Genomic DNA, 19,464 nt, shown 5'->3' on the forward strand with positions numbered 1-19,464 from the left:
TTCACACTGGTGAGCGTCCTTACAGTTGCAAACATTGTGGCAGTACCTTTGGAGACAGGAGCGCCCTGATATCACACCTCCGCACCCACACGGGGGAGAGGCCATTCCAGTGCGAGCTGTGCCCCAGGGCCTTTGCAGAAAGTTCAAACCTCATGAGCCATGTGCTATCCCACAAGGGTGAGAAGTCATTCCAGTGTGACTTGTACCAGAAGATGTTCACCAACAAGCGCACCCTAAAAAAACCATAGAATGTCTGTGCATGAAAGGAATAGTACTGTTTAGTGAAAGTGTAGCACCTTTTGGAACAATTTGATGGCTGTCCTGTTTTTACAAACTAACTTACAACATTGAAGCTGCTACTGTGCAGCCCTTTCTCCTGTCCCCTTTTTTGGTGAAAATAAAATATGTCAATCAGTTTATTGACTGGTTGGTTTAGTTTGGTCGGCCAGTCGATCGGTTGGTAAGTCGGTCAGTTCAAGCTTACGAAAAGTGTTGCTGTACAACTTGTGTCGGTAGTTATGTTTCATAGCTTTCATGTTGAGAAATTTTTTCCCTGAAAGTGCCATCTACATGGCCTCAGATAGCTTGCTTTGGAGCGCTATAGAGCCCTCTGATAAGTTCTCCCATTCAGCTTCTCTATACTGGATACTCTTTTTGAACTCCGCTGACTGTTTCTCAGCGTCACCCTTCAGCACAAAGTGCTTGCAGTCCGAAAAAAGTCAGTGACTGGGCACTGTGGGTCACGTGGGTACTTCTCAGCAATTTCAGCGCATAACAGGTGGTGCATAGTGGTGTGGTTGCCTGGCTGCGGGCGGCGAAGCAGCTGTGTGAGAATCTGTGATGTTCTGCTGAAATTCCGCACTAGCTCCAATCCAACGAAGTTCCTCAGTACGTTGTATGTTGAGCCGCAAAACATTCTTTGCAGTGCATGGCAATAGTGATCAATGTGGTAATTTCGATAACTACACCAGTGGTGCTTTCAAGTATACAAAAGGCTCAGCATGAGGTGCCTTGTACGGCATATTTGCACCTGCATTTTAGACGATACAACTCTGCAGCTCGGTTTCGTGGTAGTAATGGCACTGTCAGCTAGCCAGCTTTTTGGTGGTTGACATGCTGATCAGGCTCGAAAGACAAGCTGCAGTGCCAACCAAACACCTCGTGAATGAATGTGATGATGATGGAATACAGATGCGTTTTGGCGAAAAAGTATGGTGTGGAATGAACAAAGTGTGTCGATCATTGCTGTCGCTCACTGCCAGCTGATAGGCGTTCAGGGTTTTGCACCAATGACATGACTGCTCATAGAGTGCCTCACTTATTTGGCTGGACAGTGCCTCCTCCGGCAGAGTTTCAGAGTTTGCTATTGATCTGCACGCTTTTGATCAGAGGATCAAAGTGACCAGCCGTAGACACCATAAGTACAGGAAGCAGGAACCTGATAAGTCCTAAACTCTCATGAATGGGAACAAAATCATTACATTTGTAGATGGGATAACTTCTTGTTGAAAGCATTCGGTCAGCGTCATGAATATTTCTTACTGATGCTAATTCTCAGCCTCTGCCCAAGAGAAATTTCTGGGAATAAAGGGAGCCCCACCATTCTGGCTATTTTCTTGACATCTTTTGTGATGCTCCTTTCTTTGAGTTATCTTGTGTGTTGAAATTCAAAAGCCGTGTTTTATCATTGCTGACCTGGATCTGCAAGGAGCTCAGCTTTTCAATTTTCTTTCCCCTCTATATCTCAAACTTGAGGCACATAATTGTGCTTTTCCTACAGAAAAGAATTTCTTGCTCCAGTATTTTCATTGTTCATTTCTTTTTAAAAGAGACGCTTTGAATCAAAACGAGTTCTATGATACTTAGGTTAGTATTGGTAGCTTGCTAAGTGACCATTGACTTCTGGCTAGCTTGGCTTTGTCAGATGTTGCTATCTAGTGCAAGTCTGACTACCTTTGCCTTGTTTTCTCCAATTTTTTATTTGTCAAGTTTCTTCTTTTGTGCTGTTCAGGCCAATGAATGGTCTCACTGTTTATTCAGGACACGCTTGTTTTTGTTGCATGCTTTGTGAACTTGCAAATCAGCACCAGTGAAAGCCTTGATACTTGACTATAACACTGCACTGCAGGAGAAACATGCTGGTCAGATGACATGGCATGTTTTCTTTCGAGCCTTTAAGAGTTGGCATTTCTTTTAAATGCCTTCATATTTCTTCACTTTGGATGAGCTCTTCAGGGTTTTAATTTTGATTGCAAAAGCAGTGTAGCTTAGATGACCTAGTTTCATATTACTGCTGGAACAGCAGTTGTTCATCTTGCTTTCCACCCTCTTTGTCACATGCAGGGCTTCCCACATGTAGAACTGGCCGTCATGACAACGGGTGTCATTTTTTGGGATAGAGGTTAAGATTGCTGTAAATGGAGCAGTTTATCACAGCTTGAGAAAGTGCAGTTTGTTGAAAACCCAGTACAGACCAGCATGTTTGCTGAGCTTCTGCTGTATATCTGCTACTTTTATGACATTGCCAACTTGACATTTTTAGCCCACTGCAAGCAATATGCATATTTGAGCTGTTTGTGAAACTCACTGTTAGTGCTAATGATCTGCATTAGGATCTGAAAGCTGTGCTGCGCCTTGGCTTATCTAGTTCTTTAACCCTTTATGGGACAAAGTGTGGTGAGCAATGCATGCTGCCTATTAAGGGTGGCGTAGTCATGCCTATTAGTATTATAAAATTACAAAATCAGCTCTTTAGTGTCAACAGTTGTTGACAAAAAAGTGGGACATGTGTCCCGTAGCCCTGTGAAAGCATCTGAAAAAGTGGGTTACATGTGTCCCACTGACCACTGAGAGAGAGCTGTAGGCATACTGTGAGAGAGCTTACAAAAGCATGCTTTCTACGAAAAAATAGTCCAGAAATGTTCATACTGCATTTACTCGCTGTCAACATTCGGACAACAGACATGGGCCTGCCTACAGTGTTTTTTTTTTCTATTTTGAAAACACAAGAGGCTAATTGCACAGAGACACTCTACACACTTTGCATGTGGAGAGTTTTCTCACTTATCTAACTTTCGTCAAGCACTACCAGATTATGAAAACATATAAAGATAGTATGAAACACAGCCAATATATATTGCTAAAAAGTTGTGCATTACATGTTGCACAAATTTTTGACTAACCTGTAGGGGCAGGACTGTAAAAACAATTTAAATAAGACATTTCGGGACTTGTAACAAACAACTTTTTAGCACTTGCTACTTACTCATTTCCCGACTGCAGAGCGTGCCAAAATTCTTTGTAAAACAATTCCAGCACGTGCAATTGAAACAGTTCGTTTTAGCATGTGCTGCCACTAGGTGAATAGTATTAAAACAAAAGCTGAAAAGCTTCTTTGAACATCCACGAGGTGGGGCAAGAAGTATATGAAACCAAAGGATGCAGTGGTTTTAGGCTCACAACTCAAAACAAAACGATGGAAAAAGCGGGACATGTGTACCACTGTACCACAAAGGGTTAGACACCACAGCTTCACTTCTTTCTAACCAACATCTTGCATCACATCCAAGCACATCTTTTCGCCACCCCCCCCTACAAGAAAGAATTTATGAACTTACTGATTTAAGTGCTCTGTTCCACGTAAATAATCTGTGGTACTCCTTCCTTGCCAGTGGCACAACAGCCCACCAATGTTTTGTTGGGCACAAAGAAAATAGTTTTCAGGCTTTCATTTTGCATGTTCACTCTTGAAATTAGCCGGGGTTCCCAGTTACATGAGTAACAAACAGAATTATCTTTTCTTAAACTGCTTTGACATCTACTTTGAGGTGCATTATACACTCTGAAAAACTTGGGGCTGAGAGGTTTGTTGGTAAACTATTCGAATTAATATTGCAATAGACACCTTTAGCATACCTTGTACCGTGTTACCGTTACCGGAGTACCGGGAGCCCGCCCACCGGTGGTGAGTACGTGCTGATTGGTTCCAAAGCTGTGGGCACGAGCACAGCTGCCGGGTATGTGGCACCGTCAAGGCAATTTGCGCATGCGCATTGGCTGCACACAGGCGTACTTTGGTACTGGTAACGGTAACACGGTACACGGTATGCTGAAGGTGTCTGATGATTTATTGATGCTGCTGACCTGACGTTGTCAGTTATCTTACTGACTTGTTGAGTTGCTCTTGCTCTCATCTGTTAATGCCTCTATGAAAGTGCCATTTTAAAGAAGTTTCTCTGCTGCTGTTTGCACTTTGGGCATTGCTTCCACAGAAACCTCTGCAATTGCCTTCGTGGTCAATTACTGGACAAACATTCATTGCTGTCCTAGTTGCCTGGATGGCATTGTTCTGAGATCTCGGTGGCCTCAAGAAATTAACCTCAAGTGCAAAAGCACCAATCAGTTTTCTGAACCTTGCTGCAATAGTAGTCCAGCTTCACTGCTCATGTCAGTTTGGTAAATGATTTCCAAAGCACACACCAGTGGCTGCAGCACTTTTAATATCATAACCTATGATCGTTCATGAGCTAGCTGGCCACCAAGGTGTGTCAGGCTGGACGAGTTTCAGCTTCATCTCGAGACTATCTTTAATTCTTTTTCAAGGACACTTAGGTGTGTACGACTCGTACTGAAGAAATACTAGTGTGACAAGACTAGATTACAGTCCTTTTGATTTCCTTCGACGACTGCAGTGCCCACTGAGGCAAGGTGGAGTAAGTGACCTCTGCTGTACTTTCTCCCATTGGAAGTTATGCTTCTTCTACCAAAAATCCGCTATGTACACGTGTCCCCTCACACACGTGCCATTTTTCCATTGCTAATAAATGGAAAATTCCCGTTCCTGTGTAAAATTGGAGGGGACACCTAAGCTCCGTCTTAAGGGTATGGCGCAAAAGCATATTGGGTTAATTCCCATATCAGCAAAAGGTCATTCTCTCATTTCCGTTCAATTGTATGCTATCATAAATGAATAAAGCTATCAATTATGATTGAAGAAAAACACAAAAATGATGTTTCAAACATGAATATTTAATGTTTTCTTCACATTAAGTGGTAATGAATTCCAAAAAAATGTGGTTGAAAAATAAACTGAATTTGCCATAATTACTTCTCACCAACACAGGGAAAAGACCAACATGAAAAGAACACCAGAGGAGTGTGTTTTTCCAGCAGTGTTAAGCAGTACAGAGTAAAGGCTTCCACTGATACCAATTTGCAAGTTCACAAACCTTGTAACAGAAACAAACGTGTTCTGAGTAAACGGTGAGATCATTCATCAGCCTAAACTGGTCGATAGAAAACATGGCAAATAAAAAAATATTGGAGAAAACAAGCAAAAGTAACCAGACGTAGGCTGGCCAGCAACATCTGACACAGCTAAACAAGCTAGCAATCAATGATATGTTAGCAAGCAATCAATGCTAACCTAAGTACCAGAAACTCATTTTCTTTCAGTGCGCTTTTTTGAAAAAGAAATGAGCACAGAAAATACTGGAGCCAGAAATCCTTTTCTTTAGGAAAAACACAATTATGTGCCTCGATTTTGAGAAATAGAACGGTAAGAAAATTGGAAAGCTGAGCCGCATACTGATCCAGGCCAGTAATGGTAAAGCATGGCTTTTGAATTTCAATACACAAGATAAAGAAAGGAGCAGTACAAAAGATGTCATGAAAGTAGCAAGAATGCTGTGCTCCCTTTATCCCCACAAATCTCTTCGGCAGAGGCTGCGAATTAGCACCAGTAAGATTTATTCGTGACGTTGCTGACAAAGTTTTCAACAAGAAGTTATCCCTTCTACAAATGCCATAATTTTATTCCCATTCATACGAGTTTAGGAGCTTAGCAAGTTTCTGCTTACTGTGAAAGACACGCTTATGGTGTCTAAGGCTGGTCACTTTGATCCTCTGATCAAAAGCGTGCAGATCAATAGCAAACTCTGAATCTGAGTCAGAGGAGGCACTGTCCAGCCAAATAAGCGAGGCACTCTCTGAGCAGTCATGTCATTGGTGCAAAACTCTGAAGGCCTATCATATGGCACTGAGCGACAGCAATGTTCAATGCACTTTATTCATTCCACACCATACTTTTTCGCCAAAACGCATCTGTATTCCACCCTCATCGCATTTGTTCATGAGGTGTTTGGTTGGAAATGCAGCGTGACTTTCGAGCTTGATCAGCGTGGCAACCATCAAAAAGTTTGCTACCTGTCAGTGCCATTACTACCATGAGACCATGGCACTTTAGCTGCCCATTGCACGGAGCCACAGAGATGTACCGTGTAAAATGCAGGTGCAAATATGCCGTACAAGGCACCTCATGCTAAGCCTTATGTATACCTGAAAACACCACTGGAGCAGTCATCGACGTAACCACATTGATCACTGCTGCCATGCACCACAAAGAAACGTTTTGCAGCTCATCATACTGATGAACTTGGTTGGATTGGAGCCAGTGCGGAAATTCAGCACCAAATCAAGCATTCTTACATAGCCGCTTCATCGCCCACACAGCCAGGCAACCAAGCTGCCGTGCACAATCTGAGATTGCTGAGAAATACCCACGACCCACAGTGCCCGGTCACTGACTTTTTTTGGAGCGCGAGCACTTTGTGCTCCAAAACAACCAATCTGAGGGCATGTAAATGGCATTTTCTGGGAAAAAATTTCTCAACATGAAAGCTATGAAACAGAACTACCGGCACAGGTTGTATAGCAACACTTTTCTTAAGCAAGAACCGACCGACCGACGGACCAGCCGACCGAACTAAACCAACCAGTCAATAAATCAATCGGCATATTTTATTTTCACCAAAAAAAAAAGGGATACATGGCAAAAAAAGGGGACAGGAGAAAGAGCTGCACAGTGTCAGCTTCAATGTTCTTTGTTACTAGGTAAAATCAGGATAGCCATCAAAATGTTCCAAAAGGTGCTACAGTTTCACTAAACATTACTATTCTTTTCATGCACAGTCATTCTGTGGTTCTTTAGGGAGCGCTTGTTGGTGAACATTTTCTGGCACAAGTCACACTGGAATGACTTCTCATTCTTGTGGGATAGCACATGGCTCATGAGGTTTGAACTATGTGCAAAGGCCCTGGGGCACAGCTTGCACTGGTATGGCCTCTCCCCTGTGTGGGTGTGGATGTGTGATATCAGGGCGCTCCTGTCTCCAAAGGCATTGCCACAATGCTCGCAACTGTAAGGTCTCTCACCTGTGTGAATGCGCACATGTGTTGCCAAGTTGCCCTTTTTAGCAAAGGCGCTGCTACAGTAGTCACAAACATATGGACGCTCACCCGTGTGAGTGCGCAGGTGTGTTAACAGGGTGTCCTTTACTGCAAAAGCACTGCCACAGTAGTCACAACTGTATGGACGATCACCCGTGTGGACGCGTAGGTGTTTGACTTGGTCACTTTTCCATTTGAATGTCTTGCCGCAGTGGCTACATTCGTGCAGCTGCTTGCCTGAGGGTTCACCAGTTGAAGACAGTCCAGGGTGTGCACCATCTCTGCATCCTTCAGAGACCCAGCCTGCATTTGAACGACACAGAAATTGTAATATAATGCGGGACTTAACGCACTTGGCGCTAGTGATATATTCAATGTGCTTGCAATGCTACACAGCTGTGCTTCCTTGTGCAAAGTTAAATCGGGAAAATCGAACATTTCCAAACTTTTCATGCTTCCAATTAAGCACAGAGATGAGAAAATTTCAGACTTCAAATACCTCGACATTATTAATAGAAATGAAGAGAGTCATACCAACTAGAAGACGCTTTTGCTACTGCACGTGCATCATTTCTGGCTTCACGACAACCCTTTAGTTCACCCAGGAATAGAGGCCACAGATAACGGTTGGAATTCAGTTAAAGAAGGTGACGCAGTTCACAGCGGTTAACTGCACTGTCAAACGCAGAGAGGTTCCACATCTATTCTACCCAGTATGCCAGAACAAAACTTGCAGAAGTGCTGGAATGTAAAAATTTTTTGAAACATTTTCAGGCTCAATCACAGCAGTCTATAAATATGGACCATATGTAAAATTCAGCATTTGCACTACATTACTACAGAGTTAGAGCACTGCACGGGCCTCAATCTGAGGCCCAAGCCCGGCCCGGGCCCGAGACCTGAAGCCCGAGCCCGGCCCAGGCCCGCGGCTTCAAGCCCGGGCCCGGCCCAGGCCCGCTAAATTATCGCTCTAGCGAGCCCGGCCCGGCCCGTGAATCCCGGAGTGAAGCCCAGCCCGGGCCCGGCCCAGCCCGTTTCACAGTATCGCTTGAGGTATACTGCTCACTCTGAGCAAGTAGACTGCTACTAGACCGATAAGAAACTGGCCGACAAAGGTTCTGAAACCACAGTTTGGCTTGCAGAAACTTGGTTCTTTTTAACCCAGAAGGAAGTGATTAAGAGTAGTGCTCGCCAGGCCCGTCTTTTTGACAATGACCTCGTGTAGGTGCATAAAGATAAACTTGGAAGTTCCGAGAACCAAATGAAAGGGCTGCATACGCGCGTACTAGACTACTTTGCATTCCCCCATGATTTTAATCAGTTATATTTTGCCGCCCGAGAAGTATAAACATTAAAGCTGCCTAGGAAGCAGTGGGATGACATTTTTTTAGTGAATGCGATCTCACAGGTTGAACTCATAGCCGAACTGGTCGCCTTTCAGCAGAAACGAAAAGCTAAAAGGCTTGAGTATTTGACGGTGTGTGTTTGAAGACTATAAGCGTCATAAACTAATATGCTCTGCCCGAATGCATTTCTAATAGTGTATAGGAATGTTTTGGGATGACGAACGATCAATGGCCAATTAAGACCGGTTGAATTTTACTCTTACTGGTGGAGCAGAGGATAACGAGCGAACCACGTGATAACTCACAGGGCAAAGCACTTGTCAAATGACAACCAGGCTGAAGAAGCGAGGAGGGATATATATGGTTATGAGATGAGATTTACAAACTCTCGCGAGCTTTTGTGACTATTTGAGAACATCAAACGCGCTTTAGTTTGTGAATTTTTCCATGTGAGAAAAATATAGCTATAAAATAAAAGCTATGTTTTTGGGGCTTAAGGGCCCAAGGGGAGTCACGCTTTGAGAGACACCGAAGCAGAGGGCTCCGGATTATTTCGATCTGGGTTTCTTCAACGAGCAATGATATTACAAAGTACATGGCTGTCATGCTTGCCGCCTAAATAGAAATACGGCCGCCGAGGCTAGGAGCAAACCTTGGTTCCCCGGCTCAGTAATCAAGCGCCCTGACAACTAAGCCACCGCAGCATAAAAATAAGGAAGTATATAAGTCAATCATTAACGCTTAGTTTTTTTCTCAGCGCGTACTGTCGCTGCTCCAATGCCGCAGTTGTGTACGTCACTCTGCAATAGTGAATGAATAGTCGGACACCAGCCGTTTCTGTACGGACCCAAGCCTAGCTCGGGTCCGCAGCTTTAAACCCGAGCCCGGCCCGGGCCCGGCCCAGGCCCGGCAAAACAGATCATATTCCGGCCCGGCCCGCGGGCTGGCCCGAGCCCATGCAGTGCACTACTACAGAGCTCTGTAATATTCGTTTGCTCACGCTCTACGATGCTGACACACAGATATCACTTTGTGGTGCGGCCCTGCTAGATTTATCCCGGAAGAGCGTAGCCATGCAAAGCTGCATCCACGTCGTTCACAGTTATCGTAGGTGCTGTCGGAGCTTTATCTCGAAAGTCTTTGCTCCGATTCGATGAGAATTCGATGAGTTTAAACAAACTGAGCGTGTGAAACTTCCAGGTAAAGCATGTGAAATCTTTTTGCAGTAGGATTAGAAATGGTGACGTAATCGCCGACTAAAGGGGCATCGGTGTTCAGGCTTTTCTGCAGTGCACAGCGACAGGCAGAGACCCCAGTGATGACGTCACGTACGGCGGCGCTAAATTTCCAGCGAAGAACTGGTAGTTTCAAGCAAGAAAACACTGCCATTGAAGGCGAAGCTCAGGAAGCATTGCTTTGCGGCATCGGAAGACGCACGGCAGCATGTAGACGAAAGCAGTAGACAAATGAAATTTTGGCAGCTATGACATCACCACGAGCTTCCCCGCACTTCTCCAACGCAGTGAGCAGAAGCCTGGATATAGTCGCGGTTTTAATTAGTGATTACGCCGCCATTTTAAATGCTACCGCAAAACTACATTGCACGCATTACCAGGAAGCTTCATAGATTCAAATTCTCGAAAAATCTCGAATTCCCAAAAAACAATTCCACCTTCCCTTAACATCTTGACCGCGCATCAGTGACACAAGCAGCAACACCGCGCTTAAGGCTTTCCCCTCACTGCACTTTAGGTCAACAAAGTGCCCCCCTGAATTTTTTTTTTTTGCAGCGCCCTAGTCACGTATGCTTTTCACATAGTAGCAGACTAGCCACTTGTTTCCATCACGAGAGAAATATGACAAAGGGGAAAACACGGCATGCAGTGCACAGCGATGAAGGAAGGCCAAATTGACGATTTTTTTACTCCAATGGCTACACTGCTTGCCAGTGCCGTTATCAAATCGTTCAATTCTTCGTGGGCACAAGTCAGCATAATTTTGTCTGAATTATACAAATCTTTCATCTTTGGCCATGCTGCCAATGCAGTGCTGTGGCAATACTGTGTCCAAGACTGAAACTAAGGCACTAAGAGTGGCATTCGGGCCCACACACAGCATGGTCTCGAGTTCAATTTGCTAGGGCTTGCATTAAGACTTCCTTTAATTATTGATACTTCTAAGAAAGCACATTGAGCTACACAAACTCAACAAGAACTCTGCAGAAGCAAAACTTCCTATTAAAACAAAACACTCCATCTGAAAGACAATCCGCATTCTATTACACCAACAAGGCTACCACTACATAACACCTGCAAACACACACAACTGCTTTCAATGTTCTGAAACTGACGAACAATGTAAAGTTAACAATGAAATGTTTGGTTTGGTTTGGTTTATGGGGTTTTTTGTCCCAAAGCAACTAAGGCTATGAGAGACGCTAACAATGAAATGTAACCTCCTGTCACAAGGAACTTGCACATGAAATATAACACCTTAGAGTGCAAGCATAAATGCACATATCTAGACAGTGTGAACGTTGGTATGCAAAATACCACAAGAGATCTATCATTTAAATGGATCACAATGAATTAGAATTGAGCGCACTTTGTATTGATAACAAGAAAACGCACTTAAAGCACGGCGTTCAGTCAGTAGCATTTCAATCAGTACTGGATGGAATTTATGAATATCTAGCTGCATTGCAAGAGAAGCTATTGCTTTTGCAGAGCTGCTTTCATTAGAAAGACGCCAAAAAAGCAAGGCTGACGAGATAACGAGAAATTCGGTGGCAAAGCAGCACAATAACAATGAACAATCAATGCAAGACATTTGCAAACACACAAACCAGTACAGCACAAGAAGCAAGTTCAAGGATCTTGCAACCAAATGGAATTAATATACTGCAAGCATTCCTTTCAGCAAAGCTCTCTGCTTACTGAAAAACTTGAATGGTGGCTTGAGACGACGGCATCTTTTGTTTATTAGCTAAACGCAAACAAGCCAAGAAATTTTGTTCAAAGGTAGTTATCACCCCACTTCATGATAGAAGAGCAGGCACTGAGATATCTGGACACGTTATTTTACAGACTACGAACATCAAGCCATTAGGACTATGAAGGTTGGAAGTTGTTCTGAAGGACTCTTGATCTGGAAGAATGTGTGTCTCTTGGCTTGTCAACATTGGTCTGCAAAGTAAAAAAGCAAATCAGCACAAATAATAAACAAAGCAGCTGTTCTAATGTGCTTCCCACAAAAATGAGAATGTGAAAGAAACATGCGACTACTCACTGCAAATTGCAATCAGTACTGCAAACTGCAGTAAGACTGTAGTACTGAAGATATGCCGTTCAGAAATATACGAGCATAACTCTATGGGCCTGTTGTTCTAGAAGACTGTTCTTCAAGCAACTTGCATTCTTTCAATACTGTCTGGGATGCTTGCGAAATGAAACACAAGAGAGTAGAGCAAGAAGAAGAAAAAACCAAAAGCCACAAGATAGTTCTCCACTTTATGAGCATTTAATAGTGAAGTATTCTGAGGGAACACAAACTGCTCCTGTCTGACAATGTTAACGGGGAAGGCAAGTGATCCAAGAGGAATGCAGAGTTTGCGAGGCTGTCTTATTTCCCTTTATGCATAATCACGAGTCTCATCCTCAGCCAGTCTGCCATATCACTTTCAGAATGAGTTTATTATTACTGATCATGAAATGAACACAGACACATTCAGTGAATACAGGTGGTCCCAAAGGCTGCACAGAAAAAAAGCTGTTAGAAGAGTCCACAAAAATGTTTAAATAAAAACTGTGGGAAAACATAACTTCACAAAAACACAAAAGAATGCAAACTATAAACAAAATACAATTTGGATATCTTTGTTAACAATTTAAGAATAGAGAAAAAGATTTCATGTAAGTGGTCTGTACGCTATTATCAATACTATCAATCATGAATGAAGAAAAGGATGAAAATAACGTTTAAGAGCATGAATATTCTTCAAAATATTTTTATGCAATTCACATTAAATGGTAATGAATTGCATAAAAATATTTTTGAACAAGTAACTGAATTTACCATAGTTACTTCTCACTTACAAAGTGAAAAGACAAAACATGAAAAGAATACCAGAGTAGTGTGTTTTTCCACGAGTGTTATGCAGTACAGTGTAAAGGCTTCCACTGACACCATTTCACAAGTTCACAAACCACGCAACAAAATCAAACATGTTCTGCATAAGTGGTGAGACCATTGCTCAGCCTAAACTGCCTGATAGAAGAAATTTGAAAAATAAAAATATTGGAGAAAACAAGCAAAAGTAACCAGACCTATTCTAGTCAGCAACATTTAACACAGCTAAGCCAGCAACCAATCAATGATTAGTTAGCAGGCAACCGATGCTAACCAAGTATTATGCTTTGAAAAAGAAATGAGCAATGAAAACACTGGAGCCAAAACTGTAGGAAGGGCACAATAATATGCCTTGACTTTGAGAAATAATGAGGTAAGAAAATTGGACAGCTGAACTCTTTACAGATCCAGGTCAGTAATGGTAATGCACGGCTTTTGAATTTCAACACACAAGATAAGTCAAAGAAATGACCACCACAAACAACCTCAACATACACAACGTTTTATGATGGCAAACACAACAAGTCAAATAAACTGCTTAAATATACAGCAGACACAAAATGGAAGCTTGGCATTTCATTGCATGAGTTCTCATTTCATTGGGGAAATTTTTCTGCAAATGATCTAAGTGGCCACAATCCCTGCAGGTTTGTAACCGCAGAGAACACCTGACAAGAATAAATGATTTTAATCAATAACATTTAAACGCAACAAGGCTGATATAAAGTGAAATCGCAGAACTTCTGTTTCGAGCACAAAATTGATTAAAAGCAAAGAAGACAGTTTCCTCAAAGTATGCGATTCGCATGGAACACAGAAACATTCATATAGGAAAAAGTAATGCAATTAATGGTGCAGTAATTATTTTTGCTACTTTTTGCTTAAAACATCACACAAATAAAGCTAGCCACATCTTGAGGCTGAATATTTTCCTCGCACTTCATGTCCCTCCCTTGAAGACTGCTGAAAAAATTGGTGGGGAGACTTGAGCTCCACCTCAAGGGTACGATGCGATAGTGTAAATGGGTTAATGCCCACGTATTCGGAACTGGTCACTCTCTTCCTTCCATTCATAGGTCACTGGGAGCCCTTGGGAAAAACAGGACAGCCATCCAAGTGTTCCAAGAGGGTGCCAAAAGGTGTCATAGTTTCACTAAACACTGCTATACCTCTCATGTACAGCCTCTCGATGGTTTGTTAGGCTGCTCTTTTTAGCGAACCTTTTTTCGCACAAGTCACACTGGAATGGCTTCGCACTTGTGTGGGATAGCTTATGGCTCATGAGAGTTGAACTCTGTGCAAAGGCCATGGGGCACAGCTCACACTGGAATGGCCTCTCCCCCGTGTGGGTGCGGAGGTGTGATATCAGGGCGCTCCTGTCTCCGAAGGCATAGCCACAATACTCGCAACTGTAAGGATGCTCACCCGTGTGAGTGCGCAAATGTCTTGCAAGGTTGCTCTTATTTGTAAAAGCACTGCCACAGTGATCACAACTGTACGGACGATCACCCGTGTGGACGCGTAGGTGCTTGACTAGCTGACTTTTCCGTTTGAATGACTTGCCACAATGGCTACATTCGTGCAGCTTCTTGCCTGAGGCTTCACCAGATGAATTTTGTCCAGGACGTGCGCCAGGTTTGCTGCCTTCCGAGACCAACCCTGCATTCGAACGGCACAGAAATTCTTAATATAATGTCGGACTCAAATCACCTGACACCAGGACCATGATATATTAGATGTGGTTGCAATGCTATACAAGAGCTGTGCTTCCTAGTGCAAGGTCGAATTGAGAAAGTCGAACTTCTGCAAACTTTTCGTGCTCCAAATTAAGCATACAGACGAGCAAAATTCAGACTAAATAGCTCAACATTATTAACAGAAATGAAGACAGTCAAACCAACAAGAAGACGCTTTTACTAGTGCGTGCGTATTATTTTTAGCTTCATGACAACAACCCTTTAGTCCACCAAGGAATAACAGGTAGAATTCAATTATAGATTGTGATGCAGTTCACAGGTGTTAACCACACTCGTCAAACCCAGAGAGGTTTCATATCTATTCTACCCAGTATGTCAGAACAAAACTCACAGACCTGCTGGCGAGAAAAAACATTTGGAAACATTTTCAGGCCGAATCACAGCAGCCCATAAATATGGACCATATGTAAAATCCCGAATTTGTGCTATACTACTACAAAGCTCTACAATATTTGTTAGTTCACGCTCTAAGATGCCGGTACACATACATCACTTCGTGATGTGAGGCAGCTAGATTTATCAGGGAAGAGATTAGCCATGCAAAGCTGCGTCTATGATGGTCAAGTATCTCAAAAGTCCTCAGTCCTTTTAAACTGAGCGCAGCCAAATGTGGATATGATTTTTTTTCTCCACTGACAGCACTGCCTGCCAATGTCATCAAATTGTTCAATTCTCTGTGGGTGCAAGTCAGCACATACACAAGCACTTTTAATGTTCTGAAACTGACAAACAATGTAAAGTTAAAAATGAAATGTAACCTCCTGTCACGAGGAACTTGCACATGAAACAGAACATCTCAGAGTGCAAGCATAAAAGAACATATCTAGACAGTGTGAACACTGGTATGCAAAATACGACAAGAGATCAATCCTTTAAACCGATCACAATGAACTAGAATTCAGCACACTTTGTATTGAGAACAAGAAAATGCACATAAAGCATGGCCTTCAGTCAGTAGCATTTCAATCAGTACTGGATAGAATTTATGAATATCTAGCTGCATTGCAAGAGAAGCTATTGCTTTTGCAGAGCTGCTTTCATTAGAAAGACATCAAAAAAGCATGGCTGACGAAATAACGAGAAATTCGGTGGCAAAGCAGCACAGTAAGAATGAACAATCAATGGAAGAGGTTGGCAAACATCCAAGCCAGTACAGCACAAGCAGCAAATTCACGGATCATGCAACCAAATCGCAAGCATTTCTTACACCAGAGCTCTCAGCTTAGAGAGTAAAACTTGAAAGGTTACAGGATAAAAGTTCCTCAGTTTGCACTGTTGTGGGAAATCATCAGAAAATTTAGAGTAGCATGCTATTCTGCTTTCCGAGAAGTCAAAACTGAAATCTTCCACAAAAGCTGTCGCTTATATTTCAGTGATCTGGCTTTGATCTTTGGGTAAGAGGACAAGGTCTGATGCACCCCACTTAGCAAAGGAAGTCATTGTCTCTTGCATAAAGTTTTTTTTACTTGAGTTGGATGCTTTCGAACAAAATGTGTTCCTTACAAATGGATGAGAACAGGTAGCAACTTCGTTTCTTTCTTTCACAAAGTAAAGATAGAGGCAATACACTTGTGGAAGGCTGCCTCCTGAAAGCTTGCCGATATTTGTCGAGTCCTGTATGTACCGTAAGAATGGGAGATCAGTGTTTGCTATGAACTGCTTCAGAGGCGAATATGTCTGTGCTCACGACCTGTGCTCCACGACTCTCGGAAACGAAAAGAAAAGGACCAGGTGGCAACGAGGTATAAGTGACAATAGACGTCACCACTTGCCACTCCCTCCTAACACAGCTGCCTCGCCATCTCACGAAAGCTGCCCTGGGAATCATTGCAGTTTGCTTCTTGTTTCAAAGCGCATCCCCAGGCCTTGACTGCTTCCTCTCTTCAACCATTTGAAGCTGCACACCACTCTGCCCATTGTCTCCCCAAGGCAAGGAGCCGAGTTGCTTCCAGAACACACGTTTCTATAAATAAAAATTCTGGCTTGAGATGACGGCATCTCTTGTTTATTATTTAAACGCAAACAAACCAAAAAATTCTGTTTAAATTTAGTTACCACCCCACTTCATGCACGAAGAGCAGGCACTGAGATGTCTGGACACGTTATTTTACAGACTATGAACATCAGGCCATTGGGACTACGAAGGTTGGAAGTTGTTCTGAAGCACTCTTGCTCTGGAAGAATGTGCTTCTTGGCTGGTCAACATTGGCCTGCAAAATAAAAAGAAAATAAGCATAAAACAAAGCAGCCAATCTAATGCTCTTCCCACAAAAAAGACAACGTACAAGAAACACGTGACTACTCACTGCAAATTGCAATCGGTACTGCAAACTGGAATAAGACTATAGTACTGAAGATGATGTTTCCTGTGCGCTCAAACAAAATTAAACTCCTGTTATATTTTAGTACACAAGGTACAAGAAACACATCACTACACACTGCAAAGTGCAATCGGTACTGTGAACTAAGATAAGACTACAATACTGAAGGTGACGTTTCCTGTATGCTGAAACAAAATGAAACTCACAGTATATTTTGCTATATACTTAACAGCTTAATTCTGGTGATTTGGTTAGCCCTCTTGGCACAATCTAAAGGGCTCTCAGGAACTAAGCTTTGCAAACATTCAGATCATCACAGATGCTGTTCTGAAACATATGAGCATAATGCTATTGATCTATGCAGGTGAGCAGTAGTTGTTTTAGAAGAAGAAACACAACAAAGTAGAGTAAGAAGGAAAAACCAAAAGCCACAAGTTACTTAACCACGTTATCAGCATTTAATAGTTAAGCATTTTGACAGAACGCAAACTGCTCATTTCTAACAAGCTGAGGGGGGAAGGCAAGTGATCCAAGAGGAATGCAGACTTTGTGAGGCTGTCTGTCATTTTCCTTTATGCATAATCACGAGTCTCATCCTCAGCCGGTCTGCCATATCACTTTCAGAATGAGTTTATTATTACTGATCATGAAATGAACACAGACACACTTAGTAAATACAGGAGCAGATCGCGAAGCCAAAGGCTGCACAGGAAAACTCCTGTTAAAAGACTGCAAAAAAATGTTAAAATTCAAACCACGGGAAAACATAACTGTTTCATAAAGTAATTTTTAAAATACGAAAAATACAGGACAATGCAAACTATAAATGAAATACAATTTGGATATGTTTGCTAACAAGTTCAGAGTAGAGGAAAACATTTCAAGTAAGTGGTTTGTATGCTATTATAAATGAATAAAGTTATCAATTATGATTGAAGAAAAAGACGAAAATGACGTTTAAAACATGAATATTTAACGTTTGCTTCACATTAAGTGGCAATGAAGTCAGTAAAATTGCGGTTGAAATATAAACTGAATTTACCACAATTACCTCCCACTAACCCAGTGAAAAGATCAAACATGAAAAGAACACCAGAGGAGTGTTTTTCCAGCAGTGTTAAGCAGTACAGAGTAAAGGGCTGTACAGATACAATTCGCAAGTTCACAAACCTTGCAACAAAAACAAACGTGTACTGAATAAATGGTGAAACCATTCCTCAGCCTGAACTGGTCGATAGAAGAAATTTGACAAATAACAATATTGGCGAAAACAAGCAAAAGTAACCAGACCTAAGCTGGCCAACAACATCTTACACAGCTAAGCAAGCTAGCAATCAATGATCAGTTAGCAAGCAGTCAATGCTAACCTGAGTACCAGAAACTCATTTGCTTTCAGTGTGCTTTTTTGAAAAAGAAATGAGCACGGCAAATACTGGAGCCATAAATCCTTTTCTGTACGAAAAACAAAATTATGTGCCTCGATCTTGAGAAATTGGAGGGTGAGAAAATTGGGAAGCTGAGCTGCTTGCTAATCCAGGCCAGTAATGGTAAAGCATGGCTTTTGAATTTCAACACACAAGATAAAGAAAGGAGCAGTACAAAAGAAGAAAATAGCCAGAATGGTGGTGCTCCCTTTATTCCCAGAAATTTCTCTTGGGCAGAGGCTGAGAATTAGCATCAGTAAGAAATATTCATGACGCTGACCGAATGCTTTCAACAAGATGTTATCTCATCTACAAATGTAATGATTTTGTTCCCATTCGTGTGAGTTTAGGAGTTTAGCAGGTTCCTGCTTCCTGTGAAGGACATGCTTATGGTGTCTACGACTGGCCACTTTGATCCTGACCAAGGGCATGCAGATCGATAGCAAACTCTGAATCTGAGTCGGAGGAGGCACTGTCAGCCAAATAAGCGAGGCACTCTCTGAGCAGTCATGTCATTAGTGCAAAACCCTGAACGCCTATCAGCTGACACTGAGCGACAGCGATGTTCGACACACTTTATTCATTCCACACCATATTTTTTCGCCAAAACGCATCTGTATTCCATTCTCAGAGCACTTGCTCACAAGGTGTTAGGTTGGCACTGCAACGTGACTTTCGAGCCTGATCACCGTGGCAACCACCAAAAAGTTGGCTAGCTGACAGTGCCATTACTACCACGAAACCATTACACCGAGCTGCAGAGTTGTATCGTCTAAAATGCAGGTGCAAATATGCCGTACAAGCCACCTCACGCTAAGCCTTTTGTATACTTGAAAACACCACTGGTGCAGTTATCGACATTACCACGTTGATCACTATTGCTATGCACTGCAAAGGAATGCCTTGCGGCTCAACATACAACGTACTGAGGAACTTCGCTGGACTGGAGCTAGTGCGGAACTTCAGCAGCACATCACACATTCTCATACAGCTGCTTCGCCGCCCACAGCCAGGCAACCACGCCACTGTGCACCACCTGTTACACACTGAAATTGCTGAGAAGTACCCACATGACCCACAGTGCCCAGTCACTGACTTTTTCGAAGTGCGAGCACTTGTGCTGATGGATGACGCTCAGAAACAGTCAGCGGAATTCAAAAAGAGTATCCAGTATAGAGAAGCTGAATGGTTGAACTTATCAGAGGGCTCTATAGCGCTCCAAAACAAGCAATCTGAGGGCATGTAAATGACATTTTCAGAG

The 19,464-nt window shown here is 42.6% G+C and overlaps 1 protein-coding gene across 1 annotated transcript; it reads right to left on the reverse strand.

The window, feature by feature from the left end:
- Positions 1-4,373: 4,373 nt before the first annotated feature.
- On the reverse strand, positions 4,374-19,184 carry LOC149346667 (uncharacterized). The gene is made up of 3 exons (XM_089541406.1): positions 19,130-19,184; positions 13,977-14,384; positions 4,374-7,314 (listed from the first exon to the last, which is right to left on the reverse strand). The coding sequence occupies exons 1-3, from the start codon at positions 19,182-19,184 to the stop codon at positions 6,941-6,943; spliced, it is 837 nt and encodes a 278-aa protein (XP_089397532.1). The 3' UTR covers positions 4,374-6,940.
- Between the last annotated feature and the right edge of the window lie 280 nt (positions 19,185-19,464).

Source organism: Amblyomma mixtum, chromosome 4 (genome assembly GCF_055824585.1).
Source record: "Amblyomma mixtum isolate Tamu chromosome 4, ASM5582458v1, whole genome shotgun sequence".
NCBI lineage: Eukaryota > Metazoa > Arthropoda > Arachnida > Ixodida > Ixodidae > Amblyomma > Amblyomma mixtum.